The 28,000-nt window shown below is 47.2% G+C and overlaps 1 protein-coding gene and 1 long non-coding RNA gene across 4 annotated transcripts in view; one reads left to right on the top strand and one right to left on the bottom strand.

Moving 5' to 3' along the window:
• Positions 1 to 26,270, bottom strand: part of NHSL2 (NHS like 2) — a 252,935-nt gene extending 226,665 nt beyond the window's left edge. For all 3 annotated transcript variants that reach the window (XM_038587698.1, XM_038587699.1, XM_038587702.1), the window contains exon 1: positions 25,988 to 26,270. In XM_038587698.1, the coding sequence (XP_038443626.1) occupies positions 25,988 to 26,267 (280 nt within the window). In that variant the 5' untranslated portion in view covers positions 26,268 to 26,270. The remainder of the gene's footprint in view (positions 1 to 25,987) is intronic.
• LOC119868455 lies at positions 25,213 to 26,975 on the top strand. Its single transcript, XR_005386335.1, has 3 exons — positions 25,213 to 25,817; positions 26,013 to 26,199; positions 26,916 to 26,975. It is a non-coding gene; the product is annotated as an uncharacterized LOC119868455 (long non-coding RNA).
• Positions 26,976 to 28,000: the final 1,025 nt, after the last annotated feature.

Here is a 28,000-nt window from a genome sequence, read left to right as displayed (position 1 = left end):
GGTCTCCCTGCTTCTGCCCTTGCTGCCCCACAGTCCATTCTCTACACAGCAGTGAGGGGGATTTTTTTGAAAATGTAAGTCAGATGATATGCCCCTTTTCCTGCTGTAGCAGTTATGGAAGCATGTTCAAAGGGAACTCCCACCAACCCAGATTGCTGAGGGACTGATGAACAGAGCCGTCTCCCCTACATCCACCTTGGAAAGTTCCTGTGAGTGAGAATTAAAGACTGTTACTGCAGCATAACTTATCCTATCCTGACTGATACACTGAATTCCTGCGGATTTCTCAGGCGGGTATTATGTCCTCAGGTGATTCCCAGAGAAATCTGGGGCCCCAAATGATTTCCTTAACCACTGTGCTAGAAGGAGAAGGGAGCTGGCTGAGTGAGGCATAGTGCTCAGAGGGTACCATGAACAGACCTGCTTCTGTATGCCTCGGGCAGGGGCACCACATTGATTAAATAAATCAAGCAGGCAGACTGCTCAGCAGTCAAGCAATCTGTACCTTGACCAGGACTGGACAGGACTTCAGTCCCAACAGGGAAGGGGGCGGCTGGAGTACAAAAGCAGGGTGACTGTGTAGAATTTGGGAATACGAATCAATAGGATGGGGGAGGCAGGTAGGGGGAAGGAGAGGAAGGGAAGAGGAAACAACTTAGAGGTAACATATGGGTCTGCAAGGGTGGCTCTTAGAGACACCTAATCTCATATCAAATTGGCAGCAAGGAGAACGAGGGACCAATACAGGACCCCAGCTGCTGTCACAGGCTCTCCAGCTCCTGGGTCTGCAGAGGCTGATGGGATATTCTCTGCTTCAGGCAGGGTTGGCTCAGTGGCTGGTATGGTGAACCAAGCTGGCCATAGGGAACCTGCCTGGGCGCAGCTGGGGGAAGCAGAGGTGGGAAAAATGAGGGGGGCTTGCACAATCAGAACAGCTGACAGTGATCTAGAGCTTTTCACATGCCAGGCGCTGCGGCAAGAACATCACACACACTCTCTCTCCATAATCCTTACACAAACCCCATAAAGTGAGTACTATTTTATCTCCACTTAGAGACATTCAGTAACTTGCCTAAGATCACACAGCTAGTAAATGTCAGAGCCCTGATTTAAAACTAGGATGTATCCTCCCTAACCTATGCCTTTAACCACTTTATTTTCTCTTCCTCCTACCCCTTGAATTTATGTATTTGTTTTCCTTTCACCTGGTTTCTCATTCCATCCCATTTCCTGCCACCTGCTCAATTCCTTCTCACACTCCTCTACTTGACACACAAAAAAATTTGAGTACGCCTTGACTTGTTAATCGCTGTTAATTTTTCTGTCATCCACCTCGTGGCTCGATATCTCAGCATTTCAGCTTTCCGTACATTGACCACCAGCAGGTGACCCTTGTCTATAACCACAGGAGACACCTCTGAGACAAGTATATGACAGCAGGGAAGCAGGAAGACTTTAGGATTGGGTGACCTCACTGGGAAAGGAGACCATGCAGACAGCAAATCTGGGTCAAGGAATCAGGCACTTGGGAGCTCTAAACACTCCTGGAGTGAGCTTGGTGGAAATGAATGTTTGGAAAAAGGAGGCTAAAGCTTCCCTGAGAGCATAGGCTTTGAGGTTTGGGAAACACTTGGTAAGGGGAGGGGGGAGAAGTCCTAGCACTGACTCCCTCTGATTATTTGAAACTACTCGGGATGATGGACCTTTCCAGAGAGTCCGCTCTAATCTCACAGAAAAGAAAGAGCATGCGGTTGTTCTTAGAACAACGGGGTTCTGATCTGGCCTTGCCATTTACTGACTGCCCAGCCTTGGACAAGCCACGATTACCTCTGGGGTACTCAGTTTACTCATCTGCAAAATGAAGACAAGGGTTTTATACCTTCCTCATAGAAATGATTTGTCAAGGATCAAATAACTCAACGACGTCTGTGAGGCACCTCAAACTCAATGACACTAACCCCTTCCTCAAAGCTGCCCTCACTCCAGTGTTCTTTATCTTGGTGAAGACCACCCCTTCCGACACTGTCACTGAAGTCACAAACCCTGTCGCCTCCCTGACTGAGGGCTGTCTCCAAACCCTCAATTCCTTTGGTATCTGTGAATCTGTCCACTTTCTCTCCAGGGTCACCACCACCACTCTCATCAAAACCATGATTTCTCTCTCAGACTATCGTAATATCCTCCTAACTGGCTCTGCTCTTGCCCATCCCCCTCCAGTCCACTCTCTGCACAGCAGTCAGAGGGAACATTTTGAAATCAAAATCAGATCATGTTACTTCTCTGCTTCGATAGCTTCCTGTTGTTCTTAGGATAAAATCTCAGGACTTCATCCACAGCCCACAAGACCCCATGGGACTGGCTACTCTTACATGGCTCTCTTACTTCCTTGTGCTTCACCATACTTGCCTCCTTGCAGTTCACTGAACGCACCATGTTCCCTCCTGCCATAAAGCCTTTGTACATCGTGTTCTCCTTGCCTGCAATACTTTCCCCAAGCCCCCTCCAGCTCTAGGCACCTTCCTAATTGTTGGTTTCACCAGGAGAGATTTCTTTGATCTCCTGAGACTAAGGTCAACTCTTCCTGTTCTTCATTTTAAATTTGTTTGGGTGATTATTTGATTAATGCCCGCCTCTCCCACTAGATTCTTAGCTCTCTCAAAGCAAGGGTCATGGCTATTTTTGCTCATCGTGGTGCCCCCAAGCACCTGACACAGTACCTGGAACATGGTACGTGTTTAATCAGTATTTGTTGAATGAATAAATGAATGTGGATATCCTTGATACATAGTAAAAAGCTGGGCAAAAATAAGCCAGTGTTGCAGAAATGGACAAACTGATCTTAAAATTCATATGGAAATGCAAGGGACCCAGAATAGTCAAAACAATCTTGGAAAAGAAAAACAAAGTTGGAGGAATAACACTTCTCAATTTCAACACTTACTACAAAGGTATAGTAATCAAACAAGGGTGGTACTGGCATAAGAACACACACATAGATCAGTGAAATAGAATTGAGAGTCCAGAAACAAACCCACACACCTGTGGTCAATGGATATTTGACGACAGTATTAATACCATTCAATGGGGGAAAGAACAATCTCTTCAACAAAAGATGCTGAGACAACATGAGATATCCACATGCAAAGGAATGAAATTAGATCATTACCTCACACCATATACAAAAACCAACTCAAAATGGATCAAAGACCTAAATGTAAGAGCTAGACTATAAAACTCTTAGAAGGTAACGTAAATATAAATCAGTATCTTTGGATTAGAAACAACGGTTTCCCATATGACACCAAAAGGACGAGAAACCAAAAAAAAAAAAAAAAAAAGATAAACTGGAAATCATCAAAATTAAAAACTTTTGTACACCAAAGGACATTATCAAGATGATGCAAGGGCAACCAAGAGAATGGGAGAAAATATTTACAAATCACATGTCTGACAAGGAGGGATTCATATCAAGAATACCTAAATAATGATAATTCCACAGCAAAATAACAAACAATCCAACTCAAAAATGGGCAAAAGACTTGAATAGGTGTTTCTTCAAAAACATATACAACGGCTACTAAGCACATGAAAAAATGCTCAGCATCGTTAGTCATTAGGGAAATGCAAGTCAAAACCCTAATTAGATATCACTTTACAGTCACTAGGATGGCTGTAAAAAAAAACAAAAGAAGAAGAAGAAGGAAAATACCAAGGATATAGAGAAACTGGATGTAGGGAAATAGTGAGAATATAGAGAATTGGTAGCCTCATATATTGCTGGTGGGAATGTAAAATGGTGCATCCTCTGTGAAAAAGAGGCTGGCAGTTCTTTGGAAGGCTAAACATAGTTACCATATGACCCAGAAATTCCATTCCTAGGTTTATACCCAAGAGAAATGAAAGCACATGTTGATGCAAAATTTTGAGCATGAGTGTTCATAGCAGCGTTATTCATAATGGCCAAAATATAGAAACAACCCAAATGTCCTTCCTGTATGAGTGGATAAGCCAACCATGGTGTAACCATACAATGGAATGGAGCACTGAGATATGCTAAAATATGGATGAGCCTTGAAAATCTCATGCTAAGTGAAAGAAGCAAGACACCAAAGGCCACATATCATAAGATTCCATTTACATGACATGTTCAGCATAGTCACATTTACAGAAACAAAAAGTAGATTGGGGATTACCAGAGGCTGGGGGTGGGGATGAGGAATTGGGAGGTAACGGCGAAGGGGGAATGAAAATGTCCTAAAATCAATCATGCTGGTGGTAGCCCAGCTCATTGTATGCTTCAAATCAGGGAATTGGGGCACCTGGGTGGCTCAGTCGGTTAAGTGTCTGCCTTCAGCTCAGGTCATGATCCCAGGATGCTGCGATCGAGCTTGGCATCATCAGGCTCCCTGCTCAGCAGGGAGTCTGCTTCTCCCTCTGCTCCTCACCTAGCCCCTCCCCGCCACTCATGCTTTCTCTCTCTTGCACTTGAGCTCTCGGTCTCTCTGAAATAAATAAATAAATAAATAAATAAATAAATAAATAAATAAATACATACATACATACATACATACATACATACATACATAAATAAAATCTTTAAAAAATAAATCAGGCAGTTGTATGGTGTGTGAATTATATCTCAAGAAAGCTGTCATTTTAAAACAGGTGTGAACATGGAAAGTGAATTCTAAACGTCAGGAATGAGCTGCTCATACCAAGATTTGGGGGATGAGTGTTCCAGCCAGAAGGATCCTGAAGCATGAATCAACTTGGATTAGGAAGAGAAATAAGGCCAGTGTAGTGGGCCTGAGTGAAAGTGGTGAGAGCCAACGTCTGAGAGCTTGGCAGAAGAGACAGCCTGGCAGATCATGATAAGGAATGTGGAATCTACCCCGAGCGTAACGAAGAGCCACGAGAGGCTTTAGAGGAGGAGAGTGACATATTACACTGGCCCAAGCAAGTTACATGGCCACACCTAACAGCAAGGGAGCGAGGAGGTACAGTTCTGTCATGTGCCTGGAAGGAGAGCCAGAACTATTTGGATAGAAGTACTAATGACAGCCACCCGCTCATGTGTCCACAGGCACACATGATCTTGAATGTAGTTTCGGTTCCTAGAGCAGAATTAAGATCCCACACTGGGTTGGTTCTCCAGCATCTGCTTTGCCTTAGTGCAGGGATTCTTCACCTGGGGCCCACAGACCCCCAAGAGTTAGTTACATGCAGACAGCTCAGGAGGCCTATGGAAAAAAATTACCTCTTTATTTCTATTAACTTTTTCTTTTTTTAAAGATTGTATTTATTTATTTGACAGAGAGAGTACAAGTAGGGGGAGCGGCAGGCAGAGGGAGAGGGAAAAGCAGACTCTTCACTGAACAGGGAGCCCAACATGGGGCTCGATCTCAGGACCCTGGAACCATGACTTCAGCCAAAGGCAGAGGCTTAACCAACTCAGTCATCCATTAACTTCTAATTGAAATGATGAGTGTAGGTGACAAGCTGCAAAAGTGCTAGCAGTACTTGTGACTTTATCAATAACAGAAATCACAGAGATTTACAGGGTGCCTGGGTGGCTCAGTCGGTTAAGTGTCTGCCTTCGGTTCAGGTCATGATCCCAGGGTCCTGGGATGGAGCCCCGCATCAGGCTCCCCATTCAGCAGGGCATCTGCTTCTCCCTCTCCTTCTGCCCTTCCCTTTGCTTGTGCTCATGCTTGCTCACTCTCTCTTTCTCAGTCACTCTCTCTCAAACAAATAAAAATTTTTAAAGATTTTATTTATTTGTTCATGAGGGAGAGAGAGAGAGAGACAGGGACAGAGACAGAGACAGAGACACAGACAGAGAGAGAAGCAGACTTCCTGCCAAGGAGCCCACTGTGGGACTCGATCCCGAATCCCGGGATCACGCCCTGAGCCAAAGGCAGACGCTCAACCGCTGAGCCACCCAGGCATCCCAACAAATAAAATCTTAAAAAAAAAAAAAGAAATCACAGAGATTTACATATCATATGACAATTGTTGCAGGGTATCTCAGCATTTCACTTACACTCTTTGAAAATTATCGTAATCATTAGCATTGCTGTTAGATCTTGTAATTTAAAAGGTGTTAGCAAAGAAACATGTATATTACCATATCACTGTTTAAACAATATTTTGGTAACTGTATTTCTGTACAATTGTTTTCCTTTGTAAGTCTACCTTATCTGAAGCATTTAAAAATAATATTCTGGAAAAGGCCGGGAACTCCAATGTCCCAAGGGGGTCACTTTCACTTTAGGTCCCTGCCCTATCTTCTTTCAACTCGCCCTGTGTTGCCTCCGTGGCGTGTCTGCCAAGCCTCATGTTCAACTCTTAATCTCTGACAGTATGGGGAGTTAAATAAGGCAGAAAACTTGGAAGCATGTTCTGAAGACTACTGGGTGCTATAGTACACTTGGGTGCTACAGAATGACACTGCCAGTAAATGGCCCAGGCTCTCTTCTGCATCACTGCATGGCAGAAATACTGGCTTGACAAAGCCTGCCCAGTTTAATCTGCCTTGCTGGGCCTAATCCTTTCACCTCTCTGGGCCTCAGTTTCCCCACTTGTGCTATGAAGGGTTTGGACTAGATGGTGTTCTTATGACAGCCTGAGTTTATCTTCTGCAGCATCTTCCTCCATAACATCCCTAGAAAGACGCTCAGTAGCACTAGGCACCTCCTGCCCTTGGCACCAGATTTGAGAGGCCTCCCAACAATTTCCTGCAATGTGGTAGAGGGGGAAAGGTGCTTTCCCCAAATCTCCAAATGCCACCCACAGCTTTTCTTCACTTCCTTGCTTTTGCCCATATAGCTCCCTCTGTCCAGAAGAGCCTCCCCGTGTCTGTCAAGGACACCACCCTAAGCCGGGCATCAGGACAAAGCTGTCATGGGTTACTCTCTGAACTCCCGGGGCACCAGGCATGGTGCACCTTTTATTGTGATCTTCCTATACATATGTGTGCTGCCCCTAACTAAGGGGCGAACTCCTTTAGGACCCAGCTTTCATTCTTTTCAGCATCCCCCAGGGCCCAGCCCAGTTCCTTTATCAGTGGGCATCAAGGCGGAGATAGATAGTGGCTGGTGTCATTAGAACGGTCCTGTGGTTGAGTGGGCGCTAAGGAATCAATCCCCCTGGAGTCAAATCCTGGCTCTGAGACTTACTAATAGGTTATTTCTTCCAAGTGACAACACCTCTGAGCCTTGATGTCTTCATCTATGAAATTGGGAAATAGTGCCCACTTCGTGTAAAGGTTCAGGAGCAAATACAAGTAGAGTGCTGGACACTTAAAACCATGAGTCATAATTTTTGTGTAAAAACATTTACTGTGGGGGCACCTGTGTGGTTCAGTAGGATAAGCGTCTGCCTTGGGCTCAGGTCATCATGATCCTGAGGTCCTGAGATCGAGCCCCACGTCAGGCTCCCTGCTCAGCGGGGAGCCTGCTTCTTCCTCTCCCTCTGCCTCTCCTTCTGGCTCGTGCTCTCTCTCACTCGCTTGCTCTCAAATGAATAAATAAAATATTTTTAAAAAATTACTGTGCGCCAAGCTTGTAATCTTTATGACATACCTCTGAAGTAGGTGTTATTATGGAGCTCCCTAACTTACAGATAGGGAAACTGATGCCAAGAGATGTCAGGCTATTTGTCCAGGGTCATAAAGAAAGCAAATGACAAAGTGAGGATTCAAACCCAGGGTGAGTGGCCCCAGGGTCCATGCACTTAACCACTCCGCAAACCATGCTGCCTCTCAACAGCTAGCATTATCGTCTTTCTTCTGCCAGTGCAGAGCGATCGTAGGTGCAGAGAGAACTAGGTCAAATGGCAGGCTGCCTTCCTCTAGCTCGCCTTCTGCTGCTCCCAGGTGCTTGCGATCTGCAAGGCACACATTTTTGTTTCCTCTTCCCTCTGGTTGACTTTCACAGTCTGACCCTGCTGGCTTCCTGCCCCCCCCACCCCGGCCCAGTCCTGCCCTTGTATGCCCATCTGTGTTGCCCACCCCGTGGTCAGCAAGACGGTGAGAGAGACGAAGGAAGAAGAGTCCATATGCTCCTTGTAGACAGACTGTTTGACGCGGAAAAAAAGACCTGCCCACACATTTTTGGGTTTTCATGAATTTCCACCTCTTGGCGGTAATATACGGTGCGGTCAAGACAATCAATAATTTAACCTGGGTCCCAAGAGTGAGTCCTCTGTGCCATTAACATTCCCAGCCCAACCTCCCTAGTAGAATTATAGACTATTTGAGCTGCAATAAGCCTCAGGGACACAGAGGGAAGAATCAGGACTCAGGAAAGGGAAGGGACTCATCAAGGTTACACATAGTAAGTGTTAAATAAATATTTATAGAAAGAATGAAAACCTAATGATCCATATGCTTGAGAGGTGAGAAGACTATCTGAGATCATGGGACCAAGTTGTTTTTAGTCCCAAGTGCTTTATGCAAACCCCACACGCTAAACTCAGTAGCACTTTTTGAAGGGACGACATTTAAAAACACAAATGTCCAGGGACACCTGGGTGGTTCAGTTGGTTAAGCGTCTGCCTTTGGCTCCGGTCATGATCCCAGAGTCCTGGGATCAAGTCCCTTATTGGACTCCTTGCTCAGGAGAGAGCCTGCTTCTCTCTCTCCCTCTGCCTACTGTGCACTTGTTCTCTCTCTCTGACTCCCTCTCTCTCTCTGTCAAGTAAATAATAAAATAAAATCTAAAAAAAAAAAATGTCTGGACACAACAGCAGCGATTCTAATTTAATTCGTCTCAGAGGTGAAGCCCAGACACTGGTATATATATTTTTAAGTTCCCAAGGTGATCCTAATGGGCAGCCAAGATTAAGAACCACTGTTCTCCACTGATGCTTCTCAAGCTTGACTGCACACTAAAACCCTCTAGAGCAGGTTTCTCTCTCACACACAAACACATACACTGATGGCTGGGCTTGACCCCCAGAGATTCTGATTAATTGACTTGAAGTGGGGCCCAGGCATCAGGTTTTTCCAAAGTGTGACAGATGATTCTATGACACAGCCAAAGTTCAAAACCAATATCCATTACTGACCGACAGTAACTGAAAAGAAATAAATCATAGATTCTCTACCTTGTAAGCTCCATGAGGACAAAGAGTTTTGTCTGTTTTGTTTACTGCTGCATCCCTAGCACCTAAAACAATGTGTGGTACATAGTAGGTGCTCAGAAAATACTTATCGAACGAACAAATGGTTTCATAGACTTCATAACCTCCCCACTCACCACCATGGACAAGTCAGTTATAATCTCTCTGGATCTATTTTGTTCATATCTCAAATAGGAGTAATAACTCACAGGGCCATCATGAGGACCATACGCAATAACATACGTTAAAGTGCTTAAGAAATTAGGAAATGCAAAAATGCTAGTTAATTTCACAGGGAAAATTTCAATGTCCTGCTTTCTCTCCCTGGCTCCCCCAAGAAATCTCAATTCTCTTTTTTGTCCCACCAGATACAGTCCTGCTGAATCTCCTGGGTCCCAATAGAGAACCTTCCATCTGATCCTATCCTGATCTCGGCTCCTCCCTGATGGTGGTAAAAACACATTCCTCCTGCTCCTCTCTTTCAGCACAACCTACTCCCCATTCGTTTGTTGTCACTAGGAATACGCACAGAGGTTCAAGTCCTAGATCTGCAACTTAACTCCACCCCTCTTAGCCAAATTGGCTTCACTTCTCTGAGCCTGTTTCCTCACTGAGAAAATGGGGATATACCGGTAACCATATCACAGAATTGTTGCGAGTAGTAAGTGAGTTAATGATTCACATAGGGCCTGGCACATAGTGAGCTTTTACTTATTATTTTATTTTATTTTATTTTTTTAAGACAGAGCTCAGGCTCTGCCTCTTTTTTTTTTTAAGATTTTATTTATTCACTCATGAGAGACACAGAGAGAGAAAGAGAGGCAGAGACACAGGCAGAGGGAGAAGCAGGCTCCACGCAGGATGCCCGATGCGGTACTCGATCTCGGGACTCCAGGATCATGCCCTGGGCCGAAGGCAGGTGCTAAACCGCTGAGCCACCCAGGGATCCCACATAGTGAGCTTTTAAAAGAATATTAAAAGCCATGTTTTTGGGGGACGCCTGGGTGGTTCAGTGGTTGAGTGTCTGCCTTCGGCTCAGGTCATGATCCCGGGTCTCAGGATCGAGTTCTGCTTCAGGTTTACGGTAGGGAGCCTGCTTCTCCCTCTGCCCATGCCTCTGCCTCTCTCTCTGGGTCTCTCAGGAATAAATAAACAATAAAATCTTTTAAAAAGGCACGGCTCTTTGTCCAAACGCACCTTAATTTATAAAAAGGGAGGGGGGGGGTCATCTCAGTGCTAAAGTAAGTAAAGTAAGGTAATCTATTTGTGACATGTGTCACATTTTCTGGTGTCTGGAGTTGATATGGCTGGTCAAATGGAAGTACAAAAACATAGTCAGCAAATACGTATTGAGCACTTACTGAATACCCAGGCACTGAGGGAACACAAACATGGATAGGATACAGCCCCCACCCTTGAGGAGTCTGGTGAGGGACCCGAGCTCTTAACAGAAAGATCACAGCCTAGGCACCACTGTCAACTGGGCAGAAGTAGCTCCTGACTGCAGGCAAAAAATATTTGAGAGGCTATAAACCATCTCTCGTGTGTTTCGAGCTTCAGAGTGTTGGTAATGTCAGAAATTACAAAACAGCTAAGGGCATTAACCAGGATCACAGAGTTATTAGATATCGTGGAAATGTTCAAAACAATACAAACACCTGTCTCCTACAAGGCCACTTAGTCATTCAACAGACATTTGCAGTGTGCCTACTTCCAAACTAGATGCTAGGGAAAGAGGGAGGAGTCAGCCGCTCTCCCTGTTCTCAAGGATGCTAATTCATAACATTTTGGGGGAAGGGGGAATTTTTAGTTATAGAAAGCCTTTCACATACAGGATTTAATTTGATCCTCCCAATGAACAGAAAACAGAGACTCAAGGGGTGCCTGAGTAGCTCAGTCATTCAAAAAGCCTCTGCCTTAAGCTCATGTCATGATTCCGGAGTCCAGGCATCGAGCCCAGCATCAGGCTCCCTGCTCAGTGGAGAGTCTGCTTTTCCCTCTCCCTCTGTCCCTCCCCCCACCCCCATCTGGTTCTCTCTCTCAAATAAATAAATAAATAAAATCTTTTTTTGAAGAGAAAAAAGACAAAGAGAAAACAGAGGCTCAAATACTGGAATTGGGCTTATGTCTAGAGCAAAATAAGTGAAGTAAGACAGGCTCATGACCAGTGCTTCGCTCTCCCTCTCAAGGCCTTTCACTAAGCCCACAACAACCTAATGTAATTTCGATTTCCCTGGTGGTGGTGGAAACCCTTCAAACTCATCTAAACTTATCAAGATCCACAGGCCACCATAGGCCACTTGTTTCCAAATCCCCACAGTCTTTTTAAGACAGGCTTTAACTCTTCCAGGGAGAATGCCAACTTTTAACTTCCAGGTCATCTTAAGCCTAGGAATGGCCAGGCTAGCTCTTGCAAGTTCCAAAGAAGAGGGTCCTGTTACTTTCAAGAGACAGTGAAGGAAAGGAAATAAAAATGAATTCAGGAGCACCTGGGTGGCTCAGTGGTTGAGCGTCTGCCTTTGGCTTGGGTCGTGATCCCGGGGTCCTACATCAGGCTCCCAGCTTCTCTCCATCAGGCAGCCTGCTTCTCTCTCTGTCTATGTCTCTGCCTCTCTCTCTCTCTGTGTGTGTGTGTGTGTGTGTGTCTCTCATGAATAAATGAATAAATTTAAAAAATGAATTCAAGAAGGGTTAATACATATTTGGCAGTCTCTGCCTCAACTATCTCCTCCCAAGCTGGGCCACTTGGAGGAACCAAGAGTTGCAAAAGTGAACAAAGCACAGCAGAAACATAGCAGAGGGAGTTAGAGAGGGCTGTTAAGAGGAAGGACTGTCCTAGTGGGAGTCTTGAGAGATGAATAGGAGTTTTCTGGAAGATAAGAGAGAAAAAGGCTATGGAAGCCTCCATGGCCCCTGTACTCTGTGCTTTTCACATAGGACCCAGCAGCCTGAAGTGGGGTTGTCTCCTTCCACACTGTCTTCCTAACAAAATGTTAAGACTCAAGAAAAAAAGGTAAGTCTCATCAATTCAGTATTAACACCTGGCACTGGGCCTGGCAGTCTTCGTCCAATGAGCTGGGGAGGAATTAGCCCTTGAAGCAAGCTCTAAATCACCAGATTAGAGATAAATTGCTTTTCTTTATTAAAGAACATGAAAAGTAAAGGGGAAAATATTTCAGCTATGCCCAAACTCACCATTTAAAAGCACATTTAAATGAAATACAACAGTTTTTTTTTTTTTTTTTTTTAATTTTTTTTTTAATTTTTTATTTATTCATGATAGGCACACAGTGAGAGAGAGAGAGGCAGAGACACAGGCAGAGGGAGAAGCAGGCTCCATGCACCGGGGAAGCCCGACGTGAGATTCGATCCCGGGTCTCCAGGATCGCGCCCTGGGCCAAAGGCAGGCGCCAAACCGCTGCGCCACCCAGGGATCCCAATACAACAGTTTTTAAACAGTTTTAAACTGAAGTATGACGTGATGTCCACATTTTCCCATCTAGAACCCAGAAGCAATGAGCCCTCCTGACAAACAATTATCCCTTGTTGTTCATCACAGAGAGTAGACATTTTGCCTCGAGCCACAGACAGGAGCAGCACAGCCCCCTCCAAGAGCAGACAGCAGCCTGTGCATCTGGAGGGTAGACGTTTTGTCACCACAGAGAGAAGCTCTGCCAGGAGGGATGCAGCATGGGTGGAGCTGGCAGCAGATGGGGTGAGTTAGAGAAGATGGGGGTTAGGAGGGGGATTCTATAAATTCCTCAAGAACAAGGTCTAGCTCTTACATGTATCTGTATGCCTGGTGCCCAGAAACCCAGCCCTGGGAGCTAAAGGACTGCCTGTACTGTTGTGCAAGTTGTATGGGCTATGAGGGCACTGCCAAAGGGGTCTCAAGTTAGGGACCAAACCCGGCCAAGCCCAATGCCCTGAGTGCATGTGGAGGAAGGGCACCTTTATGTAATTACTATGCCCAGGGAGGGTGACTTAAAAACCATTCCACCCAGAGGATGTTCTAGTTTCAACAGTTATAACCAGAACAAATGACTTTCTCTAAGCGCTGTGCTCAGAGAATATGCCTTTGCTCCTAAAAAGTGGAGGAAGCTCCTTTAGGTTCCACCAAAGCCGGTGGATTTTTCTCAATGGTCTATCCAGGGAGCCCTCCCACCCCTTTTTGTCATCCCTTGACGTGGAGAGGACACCGATTTGCCATACATGCTACCAGCTCCCACTGGCATCTAAACAGGAGTTCAGTATATGTTTGCTGGGGTGGAAAGAGTCCTCACCTTCACTGTGTCTTCCCCCTCCCTCACCACCTCCTCCCCCACGTGCATCAGATAGTTTGGAAAAAACAGGCACCAAATGTAAAACCGCTGTGTGAGTCAATAACGTTTCTTTCCTGAATCTACCATTTTCATTAACTCGGAATTATGGGAGAAAAGATTTCACTGTGCTATTTCACAACAGGGAGTAAAGTTATGTAACTTGTTATTCCAAGAGGTAATACAGGCTAGAAATTAGAATACAGTGATGCTTAGCTATCCAAAATCCTCAAGATAGGAGTCTCTCTTAATAGCAAAGCTTCCTGGGAGATAGAGCTTCCTCACTTTTTAGTACTGAATTGTTTCTTCAATTTGCACCATTTTGAGTGGAACTCTTCCTGAAAACACACTTCTCAGCCTTCTTACACGGATTCCTCTGAAGAGGCTGTTGCCTCTTCTTTTTTTTTTTTAAGATTTTTTGTATTTATTTGAGAGAGTTAGAGAGAGCGCACGCACAAGTGGAAAGGGCAGGGGGGAGAGAGAGAATCTCAAGCAGACTCCACATTAAGCATGGAGTCTGATGAGGGGCTCGATTCAAGGACCCTCAGATCATGACCTGAGCTGAAACCAGAGTCGGACACTTAATGGACTGCATCACCCAGGCACCCCACTGCTGCCTTGTTTGTCATCCCTCTGCCTCAGTTACTGCTTGGGAGGCAAACTAGAGGGGTTGCCTTTAGCATCCTCCCCCTCTGATCACGGCAGGGAGGGTGATACTAAAAGTGCCCCCGTGATTCGCCCCTCTCCCTTATCCCTCTTTTCCCAGCCATTTCCCAGGGGCTGCCATTTCCCAGCTTAAGTGGTCGCCCCAGAACCCCAAAATAGCCACAGGGGGGTTTCTGCACTGGGAGTCACTGCAGCCACCAACCCTGGAGATGCCTTTGGACCAGTCCTCTTCTTTCCTCTGGGCAGTTGTTAGCCTAGATGCACTTTCTAAAACTCTGTTTCCACTTGGGATCATGAAGGGGAAAAACATGAAGATAAATACTTTTTCTTGTAAATTGTATTTGTTGAAGTAGATATGGGTTTAAAAAATGCTAAGCGCATCTGTACAGTTGTTCTCACCATTGTGCCCTATTATTAATCAATAATCTACCTGCATGAGATCGTGTGCCACATTAGGGAATGTGGAAGAGCATGGAATCAGATCTAGGCATTGATTCAGAGGCAACCATTTCAACTCCTATTTGTGATTTCTGGCATAGCCTAATTTGGAATACTAAATATAAAAAGTGGAAGCTTCTTTCCTCCTCCCTGCACTCCAACAACCCTGTGTATAGGAGACTCTTTATATTCTCTTGCAAAGAGAAGTAAGTTCAGGTTGACCTGACGTAGGGATCCAACCCAGTAACATCATGTGTGATATTAAGTGGCTACAACATAAAACAACAAAAGTACCATTTTCATCTAAAATGTTAGTGGGTTTTGATGACATGTTGATAACCCAAAAAATGTACAATAAAACATGATTTACTTTACCCTAATATATATTCTTCTATTAATAAAATAAAATGGCTTCATTTTTCTAATTTCTTTTGTTCTCTTATAAAGGTAAAAAATATATAAGGCATTTTTACTGCTTACCACTAATTCATCCGTGAGACCAGTTTCTGGCACTTAACCTAAACCTGCGTTATAGTTCATGCTCATTATCCATCAATATATTGTAATTTTCAAGGACTATGTGGTCAAACAAATTTGCTCTCCCGGTCTCTTCCAGTTTTAGCCATCTATACCGTAACAGTGTTTCTCAACCCTGGCTGCTGCACGTTAGAACCACCTAGGGATTTTTTTTAAAGACTTTATGTATTTATTTGAGAGAGGCAGAGACAGAGACAGAGCAGGAGCTGGGGAGAGCGGCAGATGGAGAGGGAGAAGCAGAGTCCCCACCAAGTAGGGAGTGGGACACAGGGCTTGATCCCAGGACCCCAGGATCTTGACCTGAGCCAAAGGCAGATGCTCAACTGACTGAGCCACTCAGGCACCGCACACCTTGGGACCTTTTAAATGTCCTAGTTCCTGGGCCTCATCACCCAGAAATTTTGGCTTTATTGGTATGGGTTGGAGCCACGCATTAGTGCTTTGTTTAAGCTCCCCAAGTCATTTGGATTTGCTGCCAGGGTCTATATTTTTGTCTGTAATTAAAAAATGAGAAAAATGCAATCAGCCAAGCAGTATGAAGGATTCTATCCAGGGAGGTGACTGAAGTTCCTGGTGGTTTGGGCATGTTGTAGACACTGCCGAGGTGTATCCATGAACTTGAGGCTGCCTGGTCATGAAATCAGGGCTTACTCACTCCATATCCATGCTGGTAAGAGATAGGCCTGTGGGACCTTCAAGCAAACTGCCATATACATCACTGAAACAACCTTGGGACCCATAAGTTTCTTGTAAGAAGGTGTTTCCTCACCCAGAAAGCAAGCTGGTTCTGTCAAACCAACGAGTGAACCCAGGGGCCATGCAGACATCCCAAGGGAAGAGGTGAACAGAGCTGGCAGGACACTTGGATAAAAGCTCTGCCCAAGGCAAGGGATGCTACCTGGCCGTGGGGCCTGCATCCGTCCTCTGCCATCTTCTTTAGAACCCCTCCTTAGCATCCCAGTCTGGCGGGTCCTGTGATCAGCTAGCACCATCTATTCTCTGTGACAATAAACATTTCGTAGCTGCCGGGACCCTCAGTGGTGCCTCAGCTTCAGTTCCAAAGATTGTTTTCATTCCTTGGTTGGCAAGGCAGTGAACAGATGTCAGTGGGGAAGAATGATCGTGGTGTGTGCACCAGGCAATTTACTTCCATTATTTTGAATCCTCACGACAACTCTCTGAACTGGGTAGCATTAACCTCCTTTTACAGACAAGGGAGTGTGGCTCAGAGACATCAGTCAGCTAGTAAGTGCTAGGCAAGTGGGACCTACACCCACAGCTGCTGCTTCCAAATCCCAAGATCCTCTTCACTCATTGGGTTTTTTTTTTCTTACTTATTAAAAGTAATACATGTTCATTTAGGAAATTTGGAAAAATGAAGAAAGGTATGAGAAAAAATAACACCCACTCCCATAATTTCATAAAGATAACCACTGTTACTCTTGCTATCATTGTTATCACCCTGAGATAAGCATTGTTAACATTAGGGCACATGCCCCTCCAGTGACTTTTCCATATATGTGTGGTTTATTTTGGATAATACTGGATATACGATTTTATACCCAGCCTTTCTTTCCACTTAGCATTATTTTTTAAGATATTTATTTATTTATTTATTTATTTATTTGAAAGAGAGAGAGAGAGAGAGTGAGCACGGTCAGGGAGGAGGAACAGAGGGAGAGGGAGAAGCAGACTCCCCACTGAGCAGGGAGCCTGACTCCACTTAGCATTATTCTGTGCATTTCCATGTATCACTATACATTTGTTTTTGTTTTTTTAAGATTTATTTATTTGAGAGAGAGAGTGCGTGCGAGTGTGTGTGTGGGGGGGGGGGGGGGACAAAGGGGAGAGGGAGAGAAAAAAATCATTAACAGATTCTCCACTGAGTGTGGAGCCTGACTCAAGGCTCCATCCCAGGACCACAAGATCATGACCCCAGCCTAAACCAAGAGTCCAATGCTTAAATGACTGCACCACCCAGCCGCCCCATCACTACACATTTCTTTTAAGCCTGATTTTTCTTAGCTGTCAGACAGACCTGTCCAAATTTATTACTATGTCCCTATTGTTGAATGTTTACATTATTTTTTCCCCAAATAACCAACAGATGCAGTGAGCATCCTCAAACATTGTTCCCAGAATATCTGATAGGAGAAGGTCCCGGAAGTGGAATTACCGGATCAAAAGGGGTAAGAGTACATAATGCCAGTGAGGGAATCGCTGACAACTGTGATACATGGCCTCCTCTGAGAACAGAGAGAGTCCAAGCCAAGGCCTGTTGGTAAGAGAGATCTCACTACTCCCCTCGGGGCCTGCTAGTTGGGGAGGATTCATATGAGTTTGGCTATTTTGAAGATCCTTGGAATCTGACTATAAATGCCAGGCAGTTGATTACACTGTTCTTAGAAGCAAATTTCAGTCAAAATAAAACCAGGTGAATCATTTTTTCAGCTCATTTCCTCTTTAAGCCTATTTTCCAAAGAAAAAAGTATTCTGATTTTCCCCTAGATGAATCACAGGCGATTCTTAAGAATCTATGCTATTTGGAAAGAAAAAATAAAAGATACCGTCAAACCTCCAGGGTCCCCACCCACGAAAAAGAAGAGGCCAGGTAGACTCTGGCTTTCTCTCCCTCTTTTTTCCTCACTGTGGCTTGGAACCCCTCCTGACCTGACCTTCTTGAGGGGACCCAGGATCTGGCTCTGCGAAGCAGGTCTCATCTGCCCCAGGGACAGTGAGAACTTGAATGCAGATCAAGAAAATCTGCAGTTACAACTTCACTTTAACCTTCCCAAGACTCTCTAGTATCCGGCTCCTTGGCCACACACAGGATGTGAGGGCTTCCCCCACCCCACCTCCCGCCTGGATGCTCATTCTGAGTCCCGAGGCCCCTTGCACACTATCCCCCTGAATCACTTGAGTTAGCTCCTCCCCCTCACTGGCCCTCTCACATACCCTGGGCCTTGCACTGGCTACTACCTGTGTCAGGAATTCCCTCCTCCTTTTTCAACTGGCCGGCTCCAGATCACGCTTCAGAACTCAGACATCACATCCACCTGGAGGCTTTTATAAGCTGAGCCAGGTGCACCTCCTCTGCATTCTCTAGACCCCCAGGCTTGCCTCCACAGCAGTTCCATGATTCGATGTTCTCCACGTCGGGCTCTAGGGCTGCATTCCAGTTAGGCTGTATGTCCTCAGAAACCAGCACGGGGGCCAGGCTCAGAATCAGGTGCTCAATAAATATGTGATGGCTCAGGGGCATCTGGGTGGCCGAGTCCATTAAGCCTCTGCCTTGGGCTCAGATCATGATCCCGGGGTCCTGAGATCCAGCCTCCCATGCTCAGCGGGGAGTCTGCTTCTGCCTCTCCCTCTGCCCCTCCTCTCTGCTCGTGTGCACTCTCTCTCTCAAAAATAAATAAAATCTTAAAACATAAATAAGTATGTGATGGCTAGAAAAAAAGTGATGGATTGAACTGAATAGGCATTTATTAAGTGCCTATTGGATGCCGAGTACTATTTTAGGGGCTGAAGAAACAGCAATAAGAACAGATGAAGATCTCGGAGCCCCAGGATGATGTAGTCGGTTGAACACCTGACTCTTGGTTTCGATTCAGGTCCTGGTCTTGGGGTCTCAGGGCCTCAGGGTCGTGGGAGCGAACCCCACTTGTCGGGCTCTGAGCTCAGCAAGGAGCCTGCTAAAGTTCCTCTTACCCTCTCTCTCTGTCCCTCCCTGTGCTTGCTCTCTCTAAAATAAACACATAAATCTTAAAAAAAAAAAAAAGATGAAGCTGGGGCACCTGGGTGGCTCAGTTGGTTAAGTGTCTGCCTTTGGCTCAGGTCATGATCTTGGAGTTCCAGGACTGAGCCGCATTGGGTTCCCTGCTTAGCAGGGAGTCCGCTTCTTCCTTTGCCCCTCACCCCACTCGTGCTTTCTCTCTCTTACTCTCTCGCTCTCTCAAATAAATAAATAAAATCTTAAAAAAAAAAAACAGATGAAGATCTCTGCCCTTGAGGGGCTCACTTTCTATTGAGGAGCTTACACTTTAGAAAAAGAGAGAGGGAGAGGAACAGAGGGCTGCTTGATTGCTCAAACCTCCCAAGTTAAAAGACTGATGCCTAGTGGTCTTGACGCATGTTCAGATTCCCCTGCCTCACACACAGAGCATCCTGCTGTAAGCCTACTCATGCAAACACTCAGTTAACACACCTCCTGTTTGTGGCATTATGAATGTAGCATGGTCCATTAAGATATTACGACCCAAGGCACTCCAACTTGAAAACTTCAGTGAGAGCTTATCTGAGTGAAATCACGGAAATCTGTGGAGAGCAGAGCTGGCAGCTTGAGCCATCAACTTGAGGCCAGTGGTTTCCAACTGGGAGAAGAAGTCTCAAGAAGGCCGTGGAGTTGTCACAAGTCTGTGAGTCTCCAGATCCACCAAGCGTTGTCCACCTACTGAATAAGCACTACTCTGCCTATGTGTAAAGACAGGCCATCAGTTTTAAATCGACAAATTTATGTAAAAGCATTGCTGAATTCACAGTAGCAGCCTGTCACTGTTTGGTTTTTATTTTTGTTGTTACCATAAAAAGTCCAAATTCCATGCTTGGGGTCCAAGCCAGACTGAATGGAAAATCCTCTGGGGTGTGAACTAGGGTCCTGGTTCTGGCTATCAGCTCTCTCCCACCTGTAGAAAGAGAGGACCTGATGTCCCGGCACCACATGCTGGTGTGGTAGAAAATGAGATGGCACCCACCCTGCAGTGGGAGCTCTTTTTATGAGACAGAGAGAGAGAGAGAGAAAGAGAGGGTGGGGGAGGAGGGACAGAGGGAGAGAGAGAGAATCTGAAGCAGACTCCACACTGAGCCTGGAACCCGACCCGGGGCTCAATCTCACAACCCTGAGATCATGACCTGAGGTGAAATCAAGAGTCAGACGTTTCACAGACTGAGTCACCCAGGCGCCCCCAGTGGGAGCTCTTTGAAGGGAGAGACTTCGTCTTATTTACCTCTGAGTCTTTAGCACCCAGCACAAGGGTGAGAGGGGAAAGGTGATGAGACCCCAAGTTGTGTCCTCTTTGCAAGAGGCTAGAAGGTAATAATCTGAGGATAAGGTGATTTGAGGCCCCCAGAAAGGGTATAGAGAGCAGCAAAGCTGGTAAGCCTGTTAGGCTTCTTAAGCTTTGAGGAATAGTAAATCCATATCTTGGAAACGCGTATGCCAAATACATTTTTGGTAATACTTTTACTTTCTCATTCCTTGGCTTTTAATAAAAGTGCCTTTTGAAATGCCATCCAGTCTCTGCTATAATAACAGAAAATAGTCATGATGTGGGTGTGTGACAAGGAGTGTCCACAATTGGATCAAAAGCTGTAAGGGAAAATAGCAAGTATAAAGATGACAGAAGGATTTTGAGGGAAAGACCCCACTGAAAAGTGACCTTCAGAAGACAGAGTCAGGGTCACTGACCTGGCCACCCCCTTTCCACCTGAAGATTCTTTTTCTAAGCTATTTCCCACTCAGAGCTTAAAGGAGACCATGTTTTAACAAGGGAGTCTGTTGCCTCACATCCATTTTCTACATGATGCAAGGTTGACCTTCCTTCCTTCTCTCCACCTCCAACTCACCCACCAAGTCCCAACCGCAGAAACCATAGGGAGGCTATTCTTTAGAGCATCCCTCAGTTTGCAAAGGTAGCAGGAGTCATTCATTATCCTGGACAGGTACCAGCTGGAGAAAATGCCAGGGCAGTGACTCTTGGTGAACAGGCTCCCCTGCGGGGAGCCTGATGCGGGACTCGATCCCAGGACCCTGGGATCACCACCGGAGCCAAAGGCACTGAGCCACCCAGGTGCCCCAATGCTTCCTGGCATTTATCTGCTGTGTGACCTAACAGGTGCCACATTCCTCAAAGGGCAGATTAAGTATAGGCTTAGGCCACCAACAATAGGAGTACAAAAGAGAGAATGAAAAGATCTAGAAACCATTTTAATTTCAACATACATGTGGCTCTTACTAACTTCAAAAAATAACATTTAATCTTTTTTTTTAAAGCAGGCTCCATGCCCAACGTGGGGCTCGACATGGGGCTTGACAAGGGGCTCAAACTCACAACCACGAGATCAAGACCTGAGCTGAGATCAACAGTTGGGCACTCAACCGACGGAGACACCCAGGCACCCCCCAAAATAACATCTTATTTGAAGGTTTAGTATCGCTTTCATTTGGAATTACATATGGGGAAATGCTACAATCTTTTCAGCACTTCGGGCTACTAACGGTCTTGATCCAGCTGGGTACCTGTGGACAAGTCCCTTCCTTTTTCTGGGCCTCAGCACTCAAGGGTTAGGACACGCATAAGGTTAGTGGCAGAGATTTTGGTGCCACATGGTTTAAACCAACTCTGCCCAAACCAAAGAAGTGCAGGGACAGATGATGCAAATTCACCACTCTCCCACCGAAGCCTCATCAACTTCATAAAGGTCAAAGTTGAGACCAAGAGCCATAACTTGAATCTTCTCCTATTACCCTACTATTCCGTCATGCTGACGCTTTTATCACCTTGGCTGCTCATGTGTCTAAAAAAGGAGAAGATTGAATTTCTTGTCTCTTAAAGTGGAGGAAATCCTAGTGGACATTTTGGTGTCTAAATTTCCAGGAAAGATGTTTTCAACACATGGAAATACCACGAAGCTGACCAGGAATTTCACGGGCTTTAAAAGAAGATGGGCTTGCCTGCCCACCGCACTCTGTCAAGCCACTGTCCCAAGGGTCCCTGGGGATGACAGGTAGGACAGAGGCAAAGTGAGTTCTGGCAAAGTGCCTGTTCCAAGTCCCCAAAACTCCCCCTGCTCCATCCAATTCAAGCAGGCCATAGCCCCACCTCAGTAGCAATGACCGTCAGGTTCAAGGTCCATGACACCTCATCGAATGGTAATCTAGCTGCAGCCTAAATGTGCAGCTTTCAATTTTTTTCATCTCCATCTAGATTTACAGCAGTCTCCCCTCACGCTGGAATTATGATTTATTTCTTTTTCTTTTTTTAAGATTTTATTTATTTATTCATGAGAGACGCACAGAGAGAGGCAGGCAGAGACACAGGCAGAGGGAGAAGCAGGCTCCATGCAGGGAGCCTGATGTGGGACTCGATCCCAGGACCGTAGGATCACGCTCTGAGCTGAAGGCAGATGCTCAACCGCTGAGCCACCCAGGCGTCCCTGGAATTATGATTTAAACATAAATAAACCAGCTGTCCTTTCTGATTTGGAGCCAGAGTTGCCACAAAGCTGGAAAATGAAGAGGCAGGAATTTTACATAAAGATGAAGAGGGAGTTTCCACCATCTACCCAACTGGCTATATTCAAGCCAAAAAAAAAAAAAATTGCAAGAAGGAACAGAGCATCTTTTCCATAGCAAGTTCATAGGCTAGTGTGACATGATAGCTCCCCAGTGTTATTGAACATACCTAGATTTATCTAGTGCTTCGGTGACTTCCTTGCTCACTCAGGAGATATTATACCCCTAGGCCAATAGCCTGACTGCTTTTGCAATTATCATCTAAGCACCTACAAACATTAAATAGATCCCTGAGGGAGGAATTGGAAAGCTTGGATTGACTCAGCATATGGCAGCAGTCATGGAGCTATTTCCCTCTGGCTTTGACCATGCCATTCTTGAGATGAAGAGCACATAGTACAAGAACACAAAGGGAATTGAACAGGTCACATTCAAAGCCAGATGTGAGGAAAGACTCCAGTTATAAGCAGGGCCATGCCAAGGGTATGACAACGCCGCAGATCCTTAACCAGAGGAGCCTGGTACTATCCTTTAGCACACCCTCTCCTTCCAACCTCCATCCCCTACCTCATGCCGGTTACAAGAGCTTCTAGGGCAGTCTCCAAGGGGTTCAAGTTACCAAAGAACAGCCTTCAATGGAGGAGGAGGTGTTGCTAGGCAACCAGCCCAGCCCAGTCCCACCCTTGTAACCTTGAAGAAGGTGGGGCTGTGACCCCTGGCTGCTTAGAGGAGCACCACGGACTCCTTTGGCATCAACTTTCTCCTCCCCCCCCTCTATCTCCTCCCAGCCCCCCTCCCTCAACCACCTACCCCCACCCCCCACCCTCGAAGAAGCGGGCTGTCTGGTCTCTGCGAGCCTGAAGGCTACAGGCCAGTCTGACTTGCCATCGCTCCTGTAGGTGGCAGCCAAGCTGTCCCTGCAGGGAGTCCATAAGCTGCTGGTCTGTCAGGTGTCATTCACTCTGGTTACTTGGCTTCCAAACCTTCCTCCCTCCTTCCCAGGTCTTTCCTGCCCCCATGGTCAAAGAAATTGCTAAAGGAAGCATTTGGGGGAAATCCGGCCAGATGGAGGATATGTAGGGTAAAATGCTGAGTGGGAGTGCTGAATCGCCAGCAACGTGGTCAGTAAAGGAGTAGGAGTGCTAGGAGAAAAGGCGCCGGGAAGAAAAAAAGGACAAGACCTGACAAATAGTTTAGGAGAAGGAGAAGGAGAAGGAGAAGGAGAAGGAGAAGGAGAAGGAGAAGGAGAAGAAGAAGAAGAAGAAGAAGAAGAAGAAGAAGAAGAAGAAGAAGAAGAAGAAAAAAGAAAGAAAGAAAGAAAGAAAGAAAGAAAGAAAGAAAGAAAGAAAGAAAGAAAAAGTTATATAGGGGGTGTATATTTATTTGGGGTCAAAATACAATATGCAGCCTGCTGACCACCTTGTTGAAGCTTATACCTGAGCAACAAGGGGTTGGCCAGATGGCACACTGATTATGCTCCCCAACTCTCCTTGCATTTGGCACTTATGCTCAGATCTTTGTTGAGAAGGCCTAATTTAAGGGATACACAACCATAGCATCCAAAGAGAAAAGCGTGCAGTAAGGTACACTGCACCACTGCATAAGGTAGCTGCATTCCATTTACAGAGCAGATCCCTTGGTGCATCTGAGCCAAGAAACACGTGTGTTCTCAGAGGCCAGTGGACACACCAAAGAGGAGAGATGGCCACTCTCACAGTTCTTGCAAACTTCAAAGAAATCAAACCTGTGCAATTTATCCTCAGGATTGCTCCCTTCCTTGAAAAGATAGCCATTGCTCAAAGCCATCTCTTTCTAAGCCAGCAGATTACTGGAGAGGGTTGGGTCCCAAGATGACTTGGTGAAGCCATGCTCATGTGGAGAGGGCTCTCCGACTCAGTAGACAGAAAGGTCCAAGTTGGAAAAGCAGAGCCTCCTCTCTGTCCTTAACCTACCCTGCTGAACTCAGTAGGTGCCTGTCTGTAAGTGAGCTGAGTGGGGATTTTGCAAACTACTCTCCCCCAGCTGACTTATCAAATTTCTCCTAGGCTAATCCTGGTAGTTGGTGGGACCCCAGCAAAAAATAAATAAATAAAAATAAAAATAAAAAATCAACAGTGACCTTCCTACCCTCTTTGTCAACTGAGAACTAACCGGACCTAGGGCCCCAGCTTTCCTGGTCCCCTGCCATGCAGAGGTTTCTGGTCCCATGGCAACATTCCACCTGGCAGTCATCTATATCTTCCAGCTTCCTGTTCACACATGACTCAGTTCATTTTTCTCCACTAGTGACCTCCACCATCTATCTCAGTAGTCCTAGACCTTTCCAAAGAGGGGTCCCAGGGCCTCTGACTCCTGCTCTACTGGAAAGGGTGGGGGCAAGGTGGCGCCTACACAGGAGAGGAGCTGGCCCAGGCAATCCTTCCCCAAGGCAGCTGGAGTCTTGCACTCAAAAAGTCAGCCAGTAGCCATCTTCTGCCTCCATCTGAAACTTTCTGGTCACACTGCTCCTTCTCTTCTCTTCTCTCTCTGCTCTCTCTTCTCTCTCTCTCTCTCTCTCTCTCTCTCTCTCTCTCTCTCTTTCCCCCTCTCCCCTTTCTGGTGGTGCCAACTGGCCTCGGTACCACCGAGGCAGGGGCCGGCTGTGGTCAGCATTTCCAGCACATTCAGTCCTCGTGCTTTCAGCAAAAGTTTCGCACTCTAAGAGATCGGTGCATTTCCACAGACTGAGGATTTCCCATTCAAAGTGCTGGAGTCCAAAGTAGTAAAGGGTCAAAGGCCCGCACGGCCCTGCTACCCTCTCCCGGGTTCTGCGTCTTCAGCCAGAGGCACCACCCACTGGGTTTCTCAGGCATGGCTAATTCCTAAACGGATCGTGAAACTGATGACAGTCACCTTAAGCGGCTCTCTCAAGCCAATCTGTGCAGCCAGACCCCAGGGCTAGGCGTCAGCGGAGCCGGAGGCAGTGTCTACTTATCCCGACACCCCTCCGGCCACTCCAGGCGCAGCCACCCAGAAATCGCGGGGAGAAGCGGCGGGAGGGCGCTCCGACACTCTGCGAGCTGTGAACACGCTGCGGCGCGAAGTTGCACAGGTTTAAATCCAGTAGGCACCGCCGCTAAGCTCCCGCGGCCGCGTAGGTGGCCAACCGCTCCGCGCGCTTTCCGAAGCGGCCAGGCTCCGAGACTGGAGCAAAGACGCCAGCGGCGCAGCCATTTGGTTCCCGACGCCGCGGAGACCGGGACGCCTCCGGCCTGGGGATGGCACCGGAGCCGACCCGGACCCAGTGGCTCCCAGGAACCCCGCGGGTCCCCCCGCCTTCCTCCCCCATATCCCCAGAAGGCGGCCGCAGCACCCCAGGGCCGGGGAGCCCCAAGGGCACTGGGCCACTCAGGACGTCGCGGCCGGTCCAGGAGCAGGAAGTTCCAGAGGGAGAGCGGCGGGTGGGGAGTCAGGGAAACGGGATCCCCCTCACTCCCGGAGGGGCAGGGAGGGAAGGGAGGAGGAGGGGCAGGGAGGGCCGGGGAGGAGGTGGGCGCAGAGCCGGGAGCCCACTGGCGCCCCCAGAGGCGGGGTAGACCCGGGGCCGCGAGCCGCCCTGGGCGCGGTTTACCTAGCTCTTCCTCATCGTCCTCCAGGCCGAGGAGGTGGCAGGGAAGGCGGCGGCGGAGGCGCACAGTGCGCTGGAACAGGTTGTCGGTGCGGCGCCCCAGGGCCAGCAGGTGCCCCTCGAGGTCCTCGAGCAGAGCCAGCGAGTGGCCGCAGAGGTCGGCGAGCTGCCGGAGCAGGCTGAGCGCGGCCAGGTGGCTCACGTCGCGGAGCTCGGTGAGCGGCTGCGGCGGGTTGCGCGGGCACAGGCGCTGGGGCACCACCGTGCGCCTGTAGAACGGCATTCCGGGCGCGGGCGCGGGGAACCAGCCTGGCGGCGCGGCCGGCTCACCCGGAGCAGCGCCCCTGGCCCAAGCGCCGCTGAGCGGTGGCCCCAGCTCCGGGTGCAGGAAGCCCCGGGCGCGGGCCCGCGAGCGGGCTGGCGCCGAAGACGACAGGCGGGTGGGCGGGTTGACGGGTTCCCAGGCTGGAGCGCCGCTCCCCCCGGGGCTGAACACTCGCCGGAGCCACCAGTCCCTCTGACTCTGGTTCGCTGGGCTCCTCCTCCTCCCCGCCTTTCTCCACCTCCTCCTCCCTTGCTACTTCGGGATCCCCCCCAACCACCATTTTTTTTTCTTTTGCGGTCAGAGATTCACAGATTAACACTTGATCTGGGAGAGGAGGGAAAGGGAAGTAGGAGTAAAAAGAGCGAGCTGGAGCGTGAAAGAAGGAATGTCTGCGTGAGGTGTGTGTGTGTGTGTGTGTGTGTGTGTGTGCGCGCGCGCGAGAGAGAGAGAGAGAGAGAGAGAGAGAGAGAGAGAGAGATGTTCCGTACTGTATGTGTGCCCGCGTCCTCCTGCCGAGCTCGAGTCTCAGTACTGATGGTTAAAAGTTGCGTTCTGCTTTGTTTCTTTTTTTTTTTTTTTAATTTTTTTTTTATTTATTTATGATAGTTACAGAGAGAGAGAGAGAGGCAGAGACACAGGCAGAGGGAGAAGCAGGCTCCATGCACCGGGAGCCCGACGTGGGATTCGATCCCGGGTCTCCAGGATCGCGCCCTGGGCCAAAGGCAGGCGCCAAACCGCTGCGCCACCCAGGGATCCCTGCTTTGTTTCTTTAATTTAAACTTTTTCTTCATAAATAATAAAAATTCAAGTGCACCCGTGCCCACACCAGCAAGTTACCGGTGGAGACCCACCGAATAGCCTGATTTCATTCATCTAGCATTCCTTTCCCAAACAGTACTGGGCGCCACGCACAGGCTGGCCTAGGCTGTGAGTACAGCTTTCTAGCACCCAGGAGCTTGCAACCGAGGAGGAAAGAACCAATTATCTTACCGGACTGTCAGGAGAAGAGTGTCTCTGGGTACTCACAGTGCCTGGACTGCTGTAAAGACTCTGGAATGAATGAATAGAATGGATGGATGGATGGATGGATGGATGGATGGATGAAAAGAAACCCACTCTCTGGAACAGTAGATTCAGTTCGGATGGAGGGATGCTGCTCCATATTTTATGCAGAAAGAGAGCCCAGGGCCACCTCCATCTCTGGCTGCACTGGGCTCCTGAGGTGCCCACGGAACAGGCTGGGATAGGTATGCTTGCAGTACAAGAAACCCTGTAGTCATGTCCTGATCTCTCTCTATTGTAGAAGTTAGAAGAGAGGGAGACAGTGACGTCCTCAGAAAACCAGGGTGCCTGAGTGTGTGTGTATGTCCCCGTGCACTTGGGGAGTCTCCACTCCGAACACTTAATTTCAACACACTGAGCTACCATCTGGTTCTCCTCTAAACCACTTTGACTTTGTCCCTTTCTTCCTTCTGATAATTGTCTCATCGGTCCTCCTAAAAATGCTCCCATCCTTATAATCCCTTATAATCTATTAGCAAAGCACCTTGAACAGACTATGTGTGTCTACACTAATGATCCTGAGTGTGGCCAGTTTTCATTCATTCCTTTACAGAATTGTCCCTTAAGCAGTTCAAAAAGGCTCTACAACTAGTTAAAAGTAATCTGATTACCTTGCACGGCAAATAATC

Source organism: Canis lupus, chromosome X (assembly GCF_011100685.1).
Source record: "Canis lupus familiaris isolate Mischka breed German Shepherd chromosome X, alternate assembly UU_Cfam_GSD_1.0, whole genome shotgun sequence".
In the NCBI taxonomy this organism is placed as follows: Eukaryota; Metazoa; Chordata; class Mammalia; order Carnivora; family Canidae; genus Canis; species Canis lupus.
Note: the sequence above shows the minus strand (reverse complement) of the source record. Positions and strands in the feature narration are given on the sequence as shown.